The following is a 19,102-nucleotide window of genomic DNA, read 5'->3' as shown; positions in this document are numbered from 1 at the left end:
AGGATGGAAAAAATACCACAAACTAATACTAATCAAAAATGAAGTCAGATAAAACTGACTCTCAGTCAAAAGAATCATTACTAGAGAGGTTACCAGAGATAAAGAATGTCAGATAAAAATGACTTTCAAATCAAAACAATCATTACCAGAGAGCTTACTAGAGATAAGGAATGTCAGTCTATCACACTAAAATGTGAAATTCACAAGATTATAAATTTATACATAACCTCACCCCAAATATCGGAAGCATTAATGGACAGAATTAAAGAAGGAATTGATAAATCACCATCATACTGGGAGAAACCCAACAAAAAGAAGATAATAATATTTATTAGTATTGTATTAAGCAGACAAAAAATTTAAAAAAAATAGAAAAAGCTTATACATAACCTTTACACAAATCAACAAGCTTAATTTAATGAACATATATAGAACCTTCCAATCAATAATCTCATAATATAAATTTTTAAAGCATGAGATTTTGTGAAAGGTGACCAACTACAACTATATAACAAGTCTTGGCAAATTTCAAAGAATAACTATAAATATGCTTTGATTACATTGCATTCAATTAGAAATAAAAAACAAAAAGGTCAGATTAAAAATACATGTTGACATTTTTAAAAGGAAGTTTTAGCACACACACAAATTTTATGGATCAAAATGAATTTATAATAAAAATGTAAATTAGCTACAATTCAGGGATGGTGAAAATACTACACATCAAATCTTGTGAGACGCTCCTAAAAATGTTCATAGAAGGAAATTTATAGGCATGAATATGGTATTATAAAATAATTTGTGATCTAAGCAACAGACTTAGGTAAGTAAAAGAACTATAAAATAAACGGGAAAGACAAAAGGAAGGAATAATGAAGAATAAATGTTAATTAAATGTAAAACAAAGCTAAAAGGATTGATGAGGCCAGGCATGGTGGCTCACATCTGTAATCACAGCACTTTGGGAGGCTGAGGCAGGAGGATCACTTGAGGCCAGCAGTTTGAGACCAGCCTAGACAATGTAATGAAACTCCTGTTTCAACAAAAAATTTAAAAATTAGCCAGGCGTGGTGGTATCTTAGTGCCTGTTGTCTTAGCTACTCAAGAGGCTGAGGCAAAAGGATCCCTGGAGCCCAGAAGATTGAAGCTGCGATGAGCTATGATTGGGCTACTCTGCACTTCAGCCTGGCTAACAAAATGAGACCCTGTCTCAGCAAAAAGAAAAAAAAAAAAGGATTCATGTGAACACAAGTCAATTTTTTGAAGTCTAATCTGCAAAACTAACAATTAAAGAAAACTCAAAAATATTTAAAATGACTATAAATAAAGCAAAGATTTTTAAAAAGAGGACACTGTGAACAACCTCATGCAATATTTAGCGCCATTTCACAGGTCTCAGCAAAATGCCTTACCCCTACCCACTTTGATTTGAATTTTCTGAGTAAATTGCCGTGAAATAAATATTTTCAAAGGGCATTCATGCCCTTACAAATTTCTTATTATTATTATTTCTCTTTCTTCTATTACAAATAAAATCTTATAAAATCAACATAGTACCATAATTTATAAAACTATTTGTAAATATAAGTATATAAATGTTTTAAAACAATTAAATTATATTTTCTCCAGAAAAAAATACTTATTATTTGCAATTTAGTGTTGCATATGTACTGAGGGTTAACACTTGGCAAATGTTATGTGAAACAATATCTCACAAGGATTACAGAATAGATTGTAGTAACTGTGTAAGATACATTGTGGTTTTTGTTCTTTTGAGAATTTCAATCTTTGAATCTTGTCATATATGTTTATCTGTGCTCGCTCTTAGAGAAAAAGTCAGGACTGTGCCTTTAGTGCTTTACCTCATTCTTGAATCAGGGTTTTATCAGGACAGAAATTAAGATTGTCATTTAGGCTAGAGGCATTTCCTAGAGGGTGTGTAATATGTGACATGTTTTAAATAAATCCATTAGGAATGGTGAGCAATTATTAATATGCCAAAGCCCCAGCAGATGGTTGCTCTCATCCTCCTTCTCCAAGACCAAGAATGTCATTGCACCAGAACTGCTGTATAAATCAAATAGGTATTTCTTTTTTTGTTTGTTCTTTGCTGTGGCGTGACAAATTTATTGAAGAGAGCTCTGTCCTTCTCCCTTCTACCTAGAAAAGGAGGCTTGTAGGGCTGGCATCTGCCCACATCTGGCATGCGGCCTTTCCCTGGGTGAGGCTGCGTGGGAGCAGATACCCCATTCTATGTCCAGGGCCTGTGCAGAAGCCATCATACCACCTTGGTGATGATGACACTTAGCTCTTCAATCTGACATTGGGCTTCATTCCTCTTCTTAGGACAGGAAGTTTCCTAAATTCACTGACACCTGGGGAGGTCCCAGTCAGGATGACATCCCCTGGATAGAAGGTGACAAACTGGGAGACCCAGGCTATTGGGTCTTCCATCTTGAACACCATCTGGTTTGTGTCCTGAATCACGTCCCCTTTCACTCGGCAGCAGATCTTTAAGTTGTGTGGTTCTGCTACACTGTCCTTGGTCACCAAGACAGAGCCCAGAGGGCAGAAGGTGTCAGAGATTTTTCCCAGCAGCCAGTGTTTCCCATTACGTCTCATTTGCCAGTTCAGGAACACTCACGTCATGAGACACAGTGAAGCCAGCCACATGCGCCATGGCATCTGTGGCCTTGATGTCCTTGCCTTTCTTTTCAATGACCATGGGCAGCTCCACTTCCCAGTCTACCTCCTGGCTCTCTGGTGGGAGGACCACCTCATCATAGGGCCGCATGATGGAGCTGGCAAACTTACTGAAGATGATCGTCTCCATGGGCATGGGCACATTCTGTTCTTTGCAGTGGTCCACATATTTCCTGCCCACACACACTACCATATCTAGCGGTGTGGCTGGAGCCAGGAAAGTTACCTCTGACCATGGTAGGACTGGCAGTTGGGAAGCCAGGGTTCTTCTTGCCACTGAGAGGGTGGCCTCTATCTGCTCTAAAAACTACATCATCATCTTGGGGAGTGTGGGGTCAAAGGCACTGAGATTGATAACTCGTCCACCATTCCCCATCTCCAGGCCCAAGTGAGGCCCCAACAGGTGGGGTGCCATGAACTGCATTAGTCTCATGTCTCTGGAGGGTTGAAAGGGGCTCTACTGAGCCTGCAGCACAGCTGTGAGCAACCTCCTTCTACCAGAGACCAGCATCAGTGCCTAGCGACAGTGGCCAATCCTCCTGCTCTAGGTTAAGACTCACGGGGTCAGAGGTCAAGGGTGGCAGGTGCCTAAGCACTGGCACCAGTGACCGAGGCCAGCCGGGGAACTGCAGCAGCCTCAAATATGTATTTCAAAGTGATACAGAGTTGGTTTACCTATGATGCTTAGAGCTCTTCATTCAGTGTCTGCAAGGAAATAGAGCACATCTCGTTCTTTATTTCTCAAGTGCGGTAATTATCCTCGGAGGTAACCTGTTGGTACCATTCTCGGATTTCAGTCTTTACAGGAAAGTCAACTGGATCTGATGAAAGCTAGAATTTTTTTTTTTTTTTAACAATTCCTACACCAATGGGTGGTTGAAGTTTTAATTTTTTTCTTTAGCCACTTAATTCAGAAATTGGAGAAATGATTTTTGTTTGTGTGTTACAATTTTTAGCCTCCTGTCTTTTTTAGTGTCTGAGATATACCTTCTGGGGATATCAAAGTCAAACATTTCTGTTCTATGTCTTCTCTGTGTAATCTGCTTTGTGCTTCTTTTTCCTGCAGCCGGTCATAATCCCAAGTATCAGAATAAAGATTTTGTTATTCTTTATTATTCATTACTCTTTAAAATAAAAATTTATTTCTGTCTAGCCTTTCCAAAAGATGTAAATATAATACTATCCAGGAAACTTTGATGTTTTACAGATCAAAATGATACTGAGAGGTCCGGCACGAAAGAAATACAAAGTAGACTTCACACTACCAGGAAAATTCTGTTTACCAAAAATGTGCCAACTTTCAATTGTGTTAAGTGTCATTGTTTGGAAAAGAAAAAATCATTTCCTCCAGAAAACATATGGAGATGGAGTTATCTTTAGAAATTCCCAGGCTTTATAGTTTCATGAAACTTTCTACTTTCTAGCTAGTAAATACATGAATAACTGCCATCTCTTATTTAATAACTCCAATATTCTCATGACCTCAATGTTTATAAAGTGAAAATATATTAAAAACAAAAAAATAAATAGCTGCAAAAACAGTTAAGTTGCAATTAAAGAGATTTTAATGCTGGTAAGTTTGAGTTCCTTCATTTAGGAAAGTCTTAAGAAGAAGGGAATTGCTCTTCAGAGAAAAAACATTGAAACAACAGTGTTCAAATTCCATTGCTAGAGAAGACATAGTGGCTTAAACCTAGAAAGCTGAAACTGGAAGAGCAATCCAAAAATGGCAAGTAGTGTCTGCACACTTCAGGGAAACAACGTCTTCATACTATTTCTGGATGTTAATTATTGCACTTCTCTCCCCTTTCAGGAAAGAAGGGAAGTATCTATACGTGTTGGCCATATTACATACACAGTGGAAGATATTTTCTAGCCACTACCGTTTATTGAATATACGGGCTAAGTGCAATTTAAACATACATAAATTCAGTTTATTTTACTCTAACTCTACAAAGTAGGTTTAACTATTCTCATAAGTGAATATTATAAATGAGAAAACTGAAGCTCAGAGAGACTGAAAGTCTTAAAGTTAGTGAGTGCTGGAGTCCAAATTTCAATCCAGGCTTGTTTAATTCCAAAGCCCAGCCACTTACTCATTGCCCCAGCATTATAAGGGGCCAAGTAAGGAATGAAAACATTAGAAGGCAAGCAACCTACTTTTGGTCCCAGAGAGCAATAAGATCTTGAATGTATCTTTCATGAAGTGAAGGAATTACTGGATAATTTGGCCTAATACACTTCTCTTACTTTAATACAGCCATGCTCTTTCTCTACATTACATGCATCTTTCATCTGAGTTAAACTACGTGACTTAAGTACTCAAAGCCCATTTTGGCCATTGACTTATTTAGTACTTTGCAAACAGGTTAATCTCAAAAAGCCACAAAAGGAGCCGTATTTTAACTTTTTCCTTCTTTCATTCTCTTCCCTTTTCTATGTACTAAAATTATAGAAAAGATTTCAATTACACATGTTTGGCTGAAAGCTCATATGATGCCTATGGGTCTGAAAAGTGAGTATGTGCCCAAGGGGAAACACAGTCCAGGCAAAACAGCAGCACACAAAGGCAACCAAGAAACCACATAGCACGCCTGAGTTGGGCAGTTTGGTGTGATTTGGGCACATGTGGCCTGCTAGGGTGTGAAAGGAAATGAGACTGGAAAGTTAGGCCGTGGCAAAGAACATAGAACTATGCCAATAATTTGTTTTTAAGTTGGGCTTTTTTATATAGTCAGAAGAAAGCCACTAAAGGTGTTTTTGAAGTAGAGTTGCATAATGCAGTTTTTTTTAATATCAGGAATAAAATTGGTAGCAGGATATAGGACTTGGAATTGAGAAGAGCAAGAGGAAGCAGGGAGATAGGTCAGGAAGTTGTAGCAATAGTCCAGGCAAGAAATACTGAAGTCCTGACTAAGGTGGTCATAGAGTAACTGAGAATGGGAGACACTCCAAAGGCGTTCCATTATAATCCCAGCACTTCAGAAGACCAAGGTGAAAGGATCACTTGAGGCCAGGAATTTAAGACCAGCCCAAAATATTTTCCAGGTATATATCAAATTGTACCATCATCTTCAGTATGTGAAATGCTTCAGCTAACCTCAATGATACTTAATACATAATTCCTCTTTCTAAAACATTCTGTGCTGTATGTGTTTGTGTATATTCATTCATTCATTTAACAAGCATTTATCAACTATGTACTTCAAGCATTAGAGGAAACACTTGGATCATATTCTTATTGACAAAACTGACAAAAAGTCCCTTCCATCATGGAGTTTACAATCTAAATATGGTAGATAAGCAAGCAAGAAAGAAATATTGCATACAATGATATCAATATACTGTATAATATTGTATATACTATATTTCAGTATATCTGTTATGTATTGGTGTATTTGTATCGCTGATAACACAGTATAGGGAAAAAGAAAACAGGGCAAGATAAGATTTGCAACATCAAATTGGGTGATGACTGTGAGTATCTTTGATCAAAGCAGGTAAGGAAATTAGTCAATACAGTTCTGGTAGAAGACAGAAGAAACAGCTAATGAAAACATTCCGTATCCCCCAGTATGTTTGAGAAGGGTCAAGGAAGCCACTGTGGCTGAAGCCAAATGTCCAGGGGAGGGAGTGGTAGGAGATGAGGTCAAAGATGTAACTGTCTCTTAGAAGTAATTTACTGAGGTAGCTCGTACCGTGCACATATCAGAAGATTTAATGTCAGAAGAGCTTGGTTGGAGCCTGAGTTCTATCATAATTTTGCCTCCTGTAAAATGGGGATGATATGACTTCTCTTACCTTGCAAAGATATTGGAAGGGATTAACTAATATTTTACATATAGGTAACTCTTGGTATATTAGAAAGTACTGTGCAATATTACCATTGCTATTAGCCTAACGTAAATATTTTTAAATTTGTAGACAGCAGCCTTCAAAAACCTTAAGAAGACCTGCATTAAGCTGCGTTAAGTCAAACTGCAGCTACCATATATATTTTTGATTAATTAAATACATTCCAAGAAAGTTTTTTTGGCAATATAAATACTGACTAAGCATAGCCCATGTTTGCCTTAAAAAAGTTTGTTTATTAAAATTTTTATTTTTAATTTTGTGGGTAGATAGTAAGTATATATATTTATGGGATACATTGCCTTAAATTTCATTATAAAATCAGATGTGCATTCATTCAGACAGAAAAATTGGCTACTCAATAGATATGTAAATTTTACTCTAAAATAAAGTATACTTTATTAAACTATATGTTTGAGGAGAGAATAAATTATTCTGGTAAGATACTAATAAGAAAATGTTAATTATGCCATGTTATATTCTAAATGCATAAAATGAAAGTGTATCTTCTCTATCATGTATAATTGGCTAAAAAAGAGTAAAAGGTAATCTAGAAGGTTTAACAAATAACATGGAAAGCTTAGAAATCGGAATGTTGGCTCTTCATAGAACAAATATTTATGGAGCACTAACAATGTGCTTGAAAATTAATTCTTGCAATAAACGTATTTGTAAACCCCATTACAAATGAGAACACTGAGGCACAGGAAGGCAACTTGCCCAAAGCTAAACAGCTGACTCCCAAGCTCCTCTTCCTCCTTCTCCTTATCCTCCTCTTTCTCCTCTTCCCTCTCTTCCTCCTCCTCCTCCTCCTCACCATTACACTATGCTGTGACCTCGAATCCACTTATGATGGAAAAGAATAGGCTACAGTGCAAGAAGCGATTGCGTCCAGAGAGTGGTGTGTATAGCTTACATTCAAGGTTAGAAATCTTTAACCATTCTCTTTAGGAAGAGGAGATAGACAAGATAATGATTATATTTTAAAAAAAAAAAAAACCGTTCAATCTGTTTATTCAAAGCAGTGGACAATTTTAAAGTGTGGACTAGGATTATGATGGGGAAGTCACATTCAATTTGCAGGTATCTGTGGAGTAAACTCAAGGATTCATGCTTTGAATTCATGAATGAAAAGAAACGAGCAAACCAAGTCCCATAACTCGAGTGTCAATCCAAACAAGGTCAGAGAAGGTATTGTTGTTGTTTAGTCCAATCTAGCAAGCAGACAGAGAAGACTCCCTTTCTGGTATTTAACTTTCCTTTAGAGAATCAAAATTAGATATTATGGATGCTGACATGGGCATCTGGATTCATGGGCATAAATTGGAGTCCAAGATAAATTAGGATCTTATGCAGGACTTTGCTTATGAAACAAGAATCCATTCAACAGGGAGCAAAGAGACCAAAGCTGCCACAAGCATGAGCAAGGCCACCTAGCCTCTGACTTAGGGCCATCATGTGGGTAGAGAGGCAACTTGGCCACTACTGCCCAGCAGTGCCAGGCAGCCTAATTTCATTTCATGGGTGACCAGGGGTTTGATGGTTATGCTGCCCAAGCAATTAAGGGTGGTTAGAAATTCAGAGGCTGATTGCACCCAAACAAAGTAAGTCTCCTGTCCTTCCAGGCACGTTTATATTCCAAATCAAACTTTGCACCTTAATGTTTAATCCACAGTGTTATATTCAAACTGCTTTAGCCTGAAGCCCTTTTTGTTAATAGAGTTAATCAAAAATGAGCAATGTGGGAATCATAAAAAAATTCTTTATTTTATCTTAAAATGTACATTTGTTCATAGTCAAATGTGTTCATTTACTATGGGATTCAGTCTTTTATGAGTGTTGGTCTGAAGATGGAGTTCTAGATCATATAGTTTGTCAATTGCATCATTTATATATTATCAAAATTTTCCATTTTAGTTTCTTTAAACTGAAAGAGAACATAGAAAAGCCTATGAAACAATATGAATGCAGATTTCTGTTAGATTTTTTAACTTAGAGACAAACTTCTATAATTGTCTCAACTATCCCTGATTTGACTGTAGTTTTCCTTACTGGTTTACTGTTTTCACCAGTGAAAAGCTTACTCAACTTACACAATTATTTCATAAGACTTGTTTTTTAATTTTAACACTCAAATTTTATTAATTTCTGTAATATGTAATTAAATTGCTGGACTTCAATAATGAGTACAACTGCCATAAAGGGGTTTTGATATAAATGCAACTCGAAGAACATACAGATGAAAGGATGATATCAGAAGTACTGAGCTTAGGAAGAGCGTGAACTAAGACCACGCAGGCCGCATGTGCCTCAACATATTTGAAGGAGGGAACAGAGGACATTGGTCAATGCCGTGGTTAACAGGGTTTGTTAAGAGTCACTGTAGAAAGCAAAGATAGAAAGTTGCATTCATAAAGTGGTATTTTCTTGGAAAATTCTAGCCCCCAAGGCAATTTTTCCTTATCAAAACACCTGAACCTCAGTGTCCTCAGCTGAAAAATAATTTAAATAATAATACCTGCTATCCACCCTATCTACTTCAAAGGATTGTGGAAGGGGCCAAATGATGTTGGTGAAGGTACTTAAATCTCTGAGCCTAGCACTAGGAATAAGATTAGCCATAGTAATAATAATTTTAGATAATCTGACCCATTCTATCCCTCTCATATATTAATATAACCCAAATGAAGCTAAGCATGAAGATTTTATTTACTTAGAGCCACATTCTATGTGATGATACAGACGTTTAGCTTATAGAGCAATATCTGATATTTAAATATACAAAATCTAAAAGAAAAATAACTTAAAAATAGATTTTTTTTCAGGCAACTAAACCACTAGCTAGACTTTCTTCTTCATTAAACACAAATAGCCCTAACTTGGTGGGGGCCAGAAGGAGAATCAAGGAAAAAGAAAGATCATAAAAATATGAGTTTGCGGCTGGGAGTGGTGGCTCACGCTTGTAATCTCATCACTTTGGGTGGCAGAGGCAGGTGAATCACCTGAGGTCAGGAGTTCGAGAACAGCCTGGCCAACATAGTGAAACCCCATCTCTACTAAAAATACAAAAATTAGCTGGATGTGGTGGCACACATCTGTAACCTCAGCTACTCGGGAAGCTGAGGCAGATGAACCTGGGAGGTAGATGTTGCAGTAAGCCAACACTGTGCCACTGAACTCCAACCTGGGTGACAGAATGAGACTCTGTCTCAAAAAAAAAAAAAAAAAAGTTTGCATTTCTTTGTGTCACACATCCTACATTTGCTGTAAACCACCAATTACAAAGAACTGGTTAATGTCCAAAATCTTTTCAGTCAGGGTTTCATAATTACTTGTTTGCACAAGAGACACAGTCCTCTGGAAACGCTTTTTTTCTTCCAAATTATGGATTCTTAGAATTAATAGATAATTTTACTGAAAGGATAAGCCTAGTTAGCAAAAGAATAGTGATGATTTAGGGTTATATTCTGCTAAATAGCATGTTATTTTGAATTACCTACAATGAATGTGGTTTCACAGTATTATCTGTAAGGCAGCGTTTTTCTTCCTTGCATTTTCTGACTCTTTTATCTCACTGTTAGCACCACAATAAAGAAACCCTAGAAAGCTGTACAGGAAAATAATTTGAACATGAACTTGTACTCTCAGAAGCAACTGCATTTGCAGCTCTCCGCCACTTCATATTCAAAAGTACCCACATTTATCTGGTCTCTTTTTCTACTGTCATCTAAATGGGGGGAAGAATGTATTCAGTGTGTAAAAATAAGCTATTGTATCTCAGAAAGGAGATGGGATGCTAATTAAGGGTTATGTGAATGAACAAGTCACATTGCATTATCTACTGGGAGCTGGCTGCCAATTGCTTTTTTGGTAATGAGTCAAGAAAAACATTCAAGAAGGCCCCTGCAAGCTTGGGAGAGAAGCGAGCAGCATTTCCATTTATCAAGTAGGTGCAGAAGCCTGTTCAAGTATTAAGAATCAGGGTGCAGACAGCAAGCTCCTGTCTTGCAGCTTTTCTTACTGGTTTTGAGAGCCACCTTCCTAAAGAGAGGCCTCTTGCTCAGGTCTGATCTTGGACAATGGGGCACGTATGACAGACTGCTGGACTGCTGAATGAATGCCTCTTTCTTTGTTCAATACCTTTTTCAAGATTCTTTGTCATTCTTCCTGGACTCATCGGGAGGCATGGGTTTTAAGATACACAATAGCTCGGGTCTTACAGCAAAATAATTGATGCTTCGTTGAAAGAAACCAGGCAAATTGGTTAGTATGATTACCTTTAACAAAGTGGGTAAATTGTAGACATTTGGCAACTCATAGATTTGGAGAGAAATAAGTTGCTCTATTTTAAAAAGATTTCTTCTCTTAATGTTAACGTAAAGTCAGCCAGAGTAAGCCTTTTGGTCTGATAGCCAGAGAGTCTTGGGTGGCATGTAAATAAAGCGGAAACAATTTACTTCATTTGAAAAAAGGGTCAAAATGTGGAGGATGTAAATGTGCTTTTATTGTAATGGATGAAAGAAACTGATTTCCTAGGTGAAGTGACTTCTTTCCCTGTGCTAGCATGTAGAGTAGTGGTGCTTAGCGCAATACAGCCCTGGGGGCGTGTTTCTGATACTCTACGTGCCTTTTCCTTCAGTTCTGTAATTTTGCGAGTCTTTTGCTGCTCTTTTAAATCTATAAGCATTTAAATTTTTATCAAGTGTCTTCATATGCCTTTGACATAGATGTGAAGAGACAAGTGTCCTGGGTATTAAAAGGTCCTGATTGAAGGCAACAAGTGAAAGAATTCTACGTAAATGTGTGGATGGTTGGGAGAAAATCAGTGCTATTTAAACATTTCTGATATTAACATTGCTTCCAAGAGCACTCAAAATAAAACATCAACATTTGTCATTTTACATTCTTTATCATCAAAATTTGTGGTAAAAAAAAATAGTTATTTTGCAGTTTAAAAAGCAAAATAATATGACATTACATGTATGCTTGCATCTCACTTTGCAATTTTTAATTAATAATGGTAACTGGATATAATAATATGAAAATAATATTTAATGCATGAAGATCTAATCACTTTAGGCAAAAAATCTATCACCCAGTAGTTTTAAAATAACAATAATATGTTTTTAAGTGCTTATTCTGTGCCTGGCTTTATCCTAAGTACTTTTCATGTAGCGAATCGTAAAGAAACTGTAACCAAATGAGTTAGGTATCTTGTTCATGGATTCACAGGTAATGAATGGCAGAACCAAAATTCGGACCCAGGCTCTGAGTTAAAAGTCTGCACATTAACCACCGTACCACGTTGCCTTGCTTGCAGTATAATTATTATCACTCGTTTTAAAGCCCCTCGGGAGGGTCCATTATAAAAATATTTTTAACATCTTTTTTATAAATTAGTTTCATAAGTGAAAAAAAACATTGGTCAAGGAAAACATAATACCATAGGTGTATTGATGGTCATTATATCTGCCTTACATGTAAGGGAAACTTGGTTCTGTGGCATCTAACATATTAGATATTCTCATTAGACACCAGTTTGATGAAGCAGGAAAATGTAACTTTCCTCAATTATTGTGGGAAAACATTCTTTTTATTTCTAGTGAGCACATGATAAATTCTTATATTTGGATCTTGATTTCTTAATTCTTAAATTTTTTAGCTTAGTTCTTAATTAGTTCTTAATTTCTCTGTGGAGTTTTGGGAAATTTTGCCTTTTTTTTGTACAGAGTCAGCAGTGACTGACAGGTACCTGTAAAATTGATACTTTGTAAAAAATCTCTTAAGATATAATTTACATACCATAAAACCTGGCTGTTTTAAGATTTACAATTGTGGTTTTAACACATTTACAAAATTATAAAAATTGATATTTGATTTTTTAAAATTAATCATGTAAAACTCTTGAGGTGCTTGAATGAAAAGTACTCCAAGGCTAATAAAAGCCATTAACATTTGCTGTATTCTCTTTCCCCTCCTCCAGAAATGTGTGCTGTACTGGCCGGAAAAGAGAGGGATATACGGGAAAGTGGAGGTTCTGGTTATCAGTGTAAATGAATGTGATAACTACACCATTCGAAACCTTGTCTTAAAGGTAAGATTATGTAGCTATAGCCATCTACAAAGTAGATGATGTTAGAGGATTACATTTCTACTTTGAAATTATTTATCTTAATAAGTACTACAAATTCAATTTAAGCAAATTAAATAGTGTTAAGATCTAAGAGAAACTATAATCATTCCCTCATGTATGCTGTGTTGTGTTGTCAACTACTATTAGTATGCAGTATAATTAAATCAATGTAAGTAGATGTTAAGAAAATTCATTATGTAGGATGTTGTGTTCCTCTAATTTGCATTAATAAAACATCTCTGATTTAAACTTTTGAAAGCTTTTAACTAAAGGCTGTGCTGGAGACTTTGCCATGATTTTTTTTAATGTCATTTTGGTCTAAGCAGCTTTAAGTAAGGCCTGGAAGCTGTGAAAGAGAAAATCTGCACTTGTGGGTGGCAGTGGGAAGCAAGACAAGCCTGAAGTGTGGATGAGATCTTCCGAAGCGTGGAGTTACAGTAATTTATAGGGATTTTCCCCAGACGAGATTACATCATAGGAAAACTATCTTATTTAACTCCTGGGCAGCAGATGCTGAGAAATGTTGCCATGGTATTACTTTTGCTTCTGGAGAATAATCACCCAAAACTTTCGATCTTATCTGCAGCCTCACTGCTGGGACAAAATCATCACAAAGAGGAAGAAAACAAGAGGCAGAGCTACAGGGATGGATTTTATTGGGGAGTTTGGAATAGGAAGGCAGTTACCGAAACCTGGTTTACAACACACGTTCTGGAGTGCCGGGTTCATGCCACACCCCCACCTGTGCTGATGTGTGTGGGCCTTCGCCCAAAGTGTTTCCAATAGAGGGACCTCCTGTAGCTTCTTTATTGCTGGGATTCCTGCCTATTAAATACCAGAGTTGGAGATGAGTGTAGGAGTAATAGCATGACTGACATGAAATTAAGTGTTCTATTAATATGTTTATAATCACTTGTCAGGAATGCTCATGGAACAGGAAACAAAATATATCCCATTCTTTCTTGGCTACATTTTCACCTACCATCTTGTTTATTAAAACAAATTATAAATATATATTTAGCATATGTTACATATATGATCTATATTATCACTATAGGTAGAGATACAAATCTTCACAAAGGTAAAACTTTCTCACTTCGAGATCAGGATACGGACAGTAAAGTCTTCTCAAAGTAAAAGGGCACTCTTCAAAAACCTTATAGATTTTTTTCCCACCTAGAAATAAGTTGCCAGCAAGATGGGGGTGATAAAAGGCATCCAGTATTGTGGTTTGGATGACTTTTAGTTCCACAAGCGAATGAGGCATTTGGTGCCTGTTGCTATTTTCAGCAAGGAAGTCACACCCAACATGTGAAGCATTACTGGTACACCTCATGGCCCGATCACAAGACTCCAGACAGTGCCCAGCCCCTCCTACAGCTCATGCTGGATGTAGAAGAAGACAGACTTGCTTCCCAGGGCCGAGGGCCTGTGGTTGTCCACTGCAGGTAAGACGTGAACGGTACTTTCTGTCTAAGCAATAGCCCATTCTTTATAAAGTCATAGAGCAGGTAGAAGTGGGTTTTGCTTCCTGGATGTGACTTTGCTGGCAAATAATTTATTGAAATTGGTTAACTCCCTAATATTTGAGTCTTAATCAAGATTATGCTGACAGAAGTGAAGTCATGTTTTGAGGCATTTTTGGAAAACAGTGATTACACAATGGGTGAAATACAAGTTCGAAATAAGTGGCTCAGTAAACAGGAGACCTTATTCAACAGTAACCTGCTTTAAAACACTGATTCATTTAGTCTCATCAGTCTTATAGGACCAGGAATTAAAATGCATTTTTTGAAATCATCAGTGGCTTTTTTGTGATTTCATGATGACATCTGAACTCTGCTTGGTTGGTATCTCGGTAACATTTATTACTATTTCAAGTTTGGTGAAAATCAGTCAATTATTTTAACAGTTATCTCAGGAAAAACAGATTGAAACAAATTTATGAAATAAGAAGTGAGCAAGTGGTAGTTCACCAAAGGAAAACAAAGTGCTGTTACCAGAACGTGGAGCACCAGAGGCCAGTCCAACAACAGCAGCAGGGTGTGTGGTGGTTCCTGTCCCTCATTTCTAGTTCAAAACTCACCTCCTGGAACTGATACCTCCCTCCCCTTGTTTTCCTTTTAATGTAACCAAACTGAAGCAAGCATTTTTAAGGTAATTTATATGATCAACCATTTATTTATTTATTTATTTTGAGAAGGAGCCTCACTCCATCACCCGGCTGGGGAGCACCGTCTCAGCTTACTGCAGACTCCCCCTCCCTGGTTCAAATGATTCTCCTGCCTCAGCCTCCAAAGTAGCTGGGATTATAGACATGCCTGGCTAATGTTTGTGTTTTTAGTAGAGGTGGCCTTTCACCATGTTGACCAGGTGGGTCTCGAACTCGTGACTTCAAATGTGATCTGCCTAGGCTGGCCTCCCAAAGTTCTGGGCTTACAAGCGTGAGATACCATGCCCAGCCACCCATTTATTCTTCATGTTTTCTCAAAATAATTTTTGTTGCTTTGTTTAATCACGTAGGTCTCTTAAGATGGCTTTTGATGATATATTTAATAAATATCATACATTATTTTAGAGTATAATTTTAGCCTCCTTTTTTGAGATTGAGTGATTTAATTAAGAGTACAGTTTGCTATGTGTCTATTTATCCAAAGGTAGATAACATTGGCCTTATCCTAAACCTAACTTGGAGCAAATAAATAAATAAATAAAAATAAATAAAGCAGCCTAATTGGCTATGCTATAGGGCTGGAACTGTCCCCCACCCAAAGTCATTAAACACTCAGGATATCTAAAATGGACTAGTGACTTCCCCTATAAAAACAGCTCCCCTTCTTGTTACTATTTCTGAGAAAAAGACTATCTTTTTTCCAGTCACTCAGCATCTCATGTTGACAGTTCTCCCTGGCCCTTCTTTTAACTCCAGCCTCACTATCTAATCAGTGACTAGATTGCCTTTCCCTTCAAAGCTTCTCCCATAATCACCATTTCCTGTCCAGCCACAATAGTTCAGGCCCTTATGACCTCATCCATGTATTTAAGAAGTAGCTGGTAAAATGCGCACACATACCGTACTTCCTCATGCCCTCACCGCCACCATGGCCTACCTGTGCCCTTCTCCGTCTCGCCTGACATGAAGTCTCTGCTCAAAGCTTGTCAATGGGCCGGGCACAGTAGCTCATGCCTGTAATCTCAGCACTTGGGGAGGCCAAGGTGGGCGGATCACTTGATATCAGGAGTTCAAGACCAGCCAGGCCAACATGGTGAAACTCCCCCTCTACTAAAAATACAAAAATTAGCCGAGCATGGTGGTGAGGGCCTGTACTCCCAGCTACTTGAGACGCGGAGGCAGGAAAATCGCTTGAACCTAGGAGGCGTAGGTCGCAGTGAGCAGAGATCACAGCACCGCACTCCAGCAGCCTGGGTGACACAGCGAGACACTGCTTAAAATAAAAGAAAAAGAAAAGCTGGAGCGCAATTCCCTGACCTTGAACCTGTGCATGAACTGCAGTGGTCAGTGAACTCCTTGAAATTATTTGAGCACATTTGCATATATAAACTCGTGAATTTTTCTGAAGAGTGGAAGTTTATAATCTTCATCAAATTGTTATTTTTTTACAAAAGGATGGATTTAAACCTCAGCCTTCCATACAAGATCCCAGGGTACCTTTCTATGCTTATTTCCAACAGGTCCTCTAAAATAACTTTCTCTTCAAGACAAGCTACTCTGCTTATTGTTGTAAATCATACCGAGTATTCTCTCTCATTTATGACAGCCAAAATACCTGTCACTCATGGGGCACAGTTCCAATCCCATTTCTTCAATGAAATGAACTTTCTATGGACACTTCAACTAAAAGAGAGCCACTCCTCCCCCAAATTCCTCTGCACTCACGTTTCACAGAAAACAAGTGCCGAATGTGAGAAATAGGCACGTCTGAGTGCCAAGAGGGGAGCAATTAATTCCAACCATGGGGGCTGAAGAAACCCTCTAAAAATCGGGGTAATGCTGAACTGAGCCTTTTGAATAATCAACGTTGTGGTTTTAAAAGGAGGGAGGGCATTTCTGACTGAGAAAACATTGTTAACACAGAAAAATTGGAAAACCAAGAGCCATTTTGCAAACAGTTTGTGTTAAGTGAAAATCATGGCACATAGGAAAGAAGAAAGCAAAATACATAAGGCTTGAAGGTTAGTCACATTCAGATTTTGCAAGGTCACGAATACCATAGTAGGGAGATTAGACATTATGCTATAACTAATGGGAGCCATCTACAGTTTTTGAGTAGGGAATATTATAATTCAGTCCCTATTTCAGAAAGATGAACCTAGCAGCTGTGCAAATTTGTCCAGGAAAAGACTTGAGACTTGGAAACTATAATGAGATCACTGCTAATTATGAAAAAAGGAGATGTTGAAAACGTGAGTACAGTCTATAGAAAGGAAAGCGTGAATCCACAGCCTCAGCAGAGATGGAAAATCAAAGAAGCGGTAACAGATTGGATGTGGGAGGTGAGGAAGGGAGAGATGCAAAAGGTGGCTGCAAGATGTCTAGGCTGGAAAGCTTGTGGCTGGCTGGTAATGCCATTGAGGGAAAAGGTACTTCTGTTTTAGATACATTGAATTTAGACACGTTGAACTGAAAGCAAATGCAACATAGTAAGGAGGAGATGGAATGACAATCTAGAGTTTAGGAAATTTAGGGAGTCTAGATGAAGATTTGAAATAATCTTTTATATAGAGGCGGTTAGTGGTTAAAGCTGCAGACAGGGACAGAGAGCACGTGTGCTTGTGAGGCTGATTTTACGGGCATGTCATCTAAGGCAGTTGAATGTGTAAACCCACCAGGACAGACAGCATTTCTGTTCAATTATCACCTCTATACAAATCTCTTGGAAATACAGATTTGTAGAGGTACACCCTCTCCTAAAATGAATCCAGTCTTCAATTGCTCAGTTATTCGCTAGACTTCTCAACTTCAGTATGTCCAACACCAAATTCCCCTTCCCTTCCCCTTCAAATTCACACTATTCCAGGATGCCCTTGGCCTCAAAGCATCACCATTCTTCTTTCTGTCTAGGCCTAGTTGTATTTAACTTTCGCTTTTCTCCCTCTTCAGCTCCAGTCCTGCAGACTCACATTGGTGATATGTCTAAATCTTCCCCTCCTTTCTACTGCTGTATCTTGCCTAAGTGCAAACCTTAATTATTTTTTATTTTTTGCTAGAACAATTATAATGCATTTTTACTATTCCCCCCACTCGTCACTTCCCTCCACCCCTCTCATCCTACTGCTTATAATTAAATGAAAGAATCTATTTTAAGCACTTAGCACGGGGCCAGGTTTATAATACTCAGTACATGAATACTATTTTTAACTTTGGTTTCAGATTTAAAAGTACACTTTTAAAAGAATGTTTCTTATCTTTGTCATTTTCCCCCACTTTTAAAATTCCTTTTCTTTTTTCTTTTCAGTGCAGGAATAGGTAGAACGGGGTGTTTTATTGCTACATCCATTGGCTGTCGACAGTTGAAAGAAGAAGGAGTCGTGGATGCACTAAGCATTGTCTGCCAGCTTCGTATGGATAGGTGAGTGTCACAGAGGCTTGCCTTCAGAGCAGTGTAACCATTCACAGCCTGATCTCATCTGCCTGACTTCATACATAAACATCCCAGGCTCCAAGGTCCTAAATCTCTATGGAGATGCTTGTAACATGCTTAAGTATATGCCTTATATTTAAAAGCCCTTTTTTTCTCTTTTTTGAGACAAGGTCTTGCTCTGTCAGCAAGGCTGGAGTGCCATGGTGCAGTCTCAGCTCCCTGCAGCCTTAAACTCCTGTGCTCAAGCAATGCTTGCACCTCAGCCCCATAAGTAGCTAGGTCTACAGGTGTGCGCCATGCCTGGCTAAATTTTTAGTTTTTTTTATAGAGATGGGGTCTTGTTATATTACTCAGGTTGTTCTTGAATTCCTGATTACAAGTGATTCTCCCACTTGGACGTCCCAAAGAGCTAAGATTACAGGCATGAGCCATCACACCTGGCCTGAAGTAAGTAAGTCAGTTAGTTATTTGAGACAGAGTTTCACTTTGTCACCCAAGCTGGAGTGCAGTGGTGTGATTATGTCTTACTACGGCCTAGACTTCTTGGGCTCAAGTGGTCCTCCTATCTCAGCCTCCCAAGTAGCTGGGACTACAGGCGAGTGCCACCACACATGACTAATTTTTGTATTTTTTTTTTAGTGGCAGGGTCTCACTATGTTGCCCAGGTTTTTCTAGAACTCCTGGGCTCAAGGGATGCTCCTTCCTTGGCCTCCCAAAGTGCTGGGATTGCAGGTGAGAGCCACTGCACCTGGCCCCCAAAGTTATTTTTTAGTCTTTTTATTAAATTGTAACACAATGCACATGACAAAAT

The 19,102-nt window shown here is 38.0% G+C and overlaps 1 protein-coding gene and 1 pseudogene across 2 annotated transcripts in view; one reads left to right on the top strand and one right to left on the bottom strand.

The window, feature by feature from the left end:
* The window catches only part of PTPRR (protein tyrosine phosphatase receptor type R), a 154,937-nt gene that overhangs the window by 111,058 nt on the left and 24,777 nt on the right, over positions 1 to 19,102 (top strand). For both annotated transcript variants that reach the window (XM_017509305.2, XM_017509304.2), the window contains exons 10-12: positions 12,539 to 12,649; positions 13,979 to 14,136; positions 18,166 to 18,279. In XM_017509305.2, the coding sequence (XP_017364794.1) occupies positions 12,539 to 12,649; positions 13,979 to 14,136; positions 18,166 to 18,279 (383 nt within the window). The remainder of the gene's footprint in view (positions 1 to 12,538; positions 12,650 to 13,978; positions 14,137 to 18,165; positions 18,280 to 19,102) is intronic.
* LOC108289761 lies at positions 2,279 to 3,214 on the bottom strand (annotated as a pseudogene).

The sequence above is a fragment of the Cebus imitator genome, unplaced genomic scaffold (assembly GCF_001604975.1).
Source record: "Cebus imitator isolate Cc_AM_T3 unplaced genomic scaffold, Cebus_imitator-1.0 Scaffold414, whole genome shotgun sequence".
NCBI classification, from domain to species: domain Eukaryota; kingdom Metazoa; phylum Chordata; class Mammalia; order Primates; family Cebidae; genus Cebus; species Cebus imitator.
The sequence above is the reverse complement of the archived record's forward strand: the minus strand, read 5'-3'. Positions and strand labels throughout refer to the sequence as shown.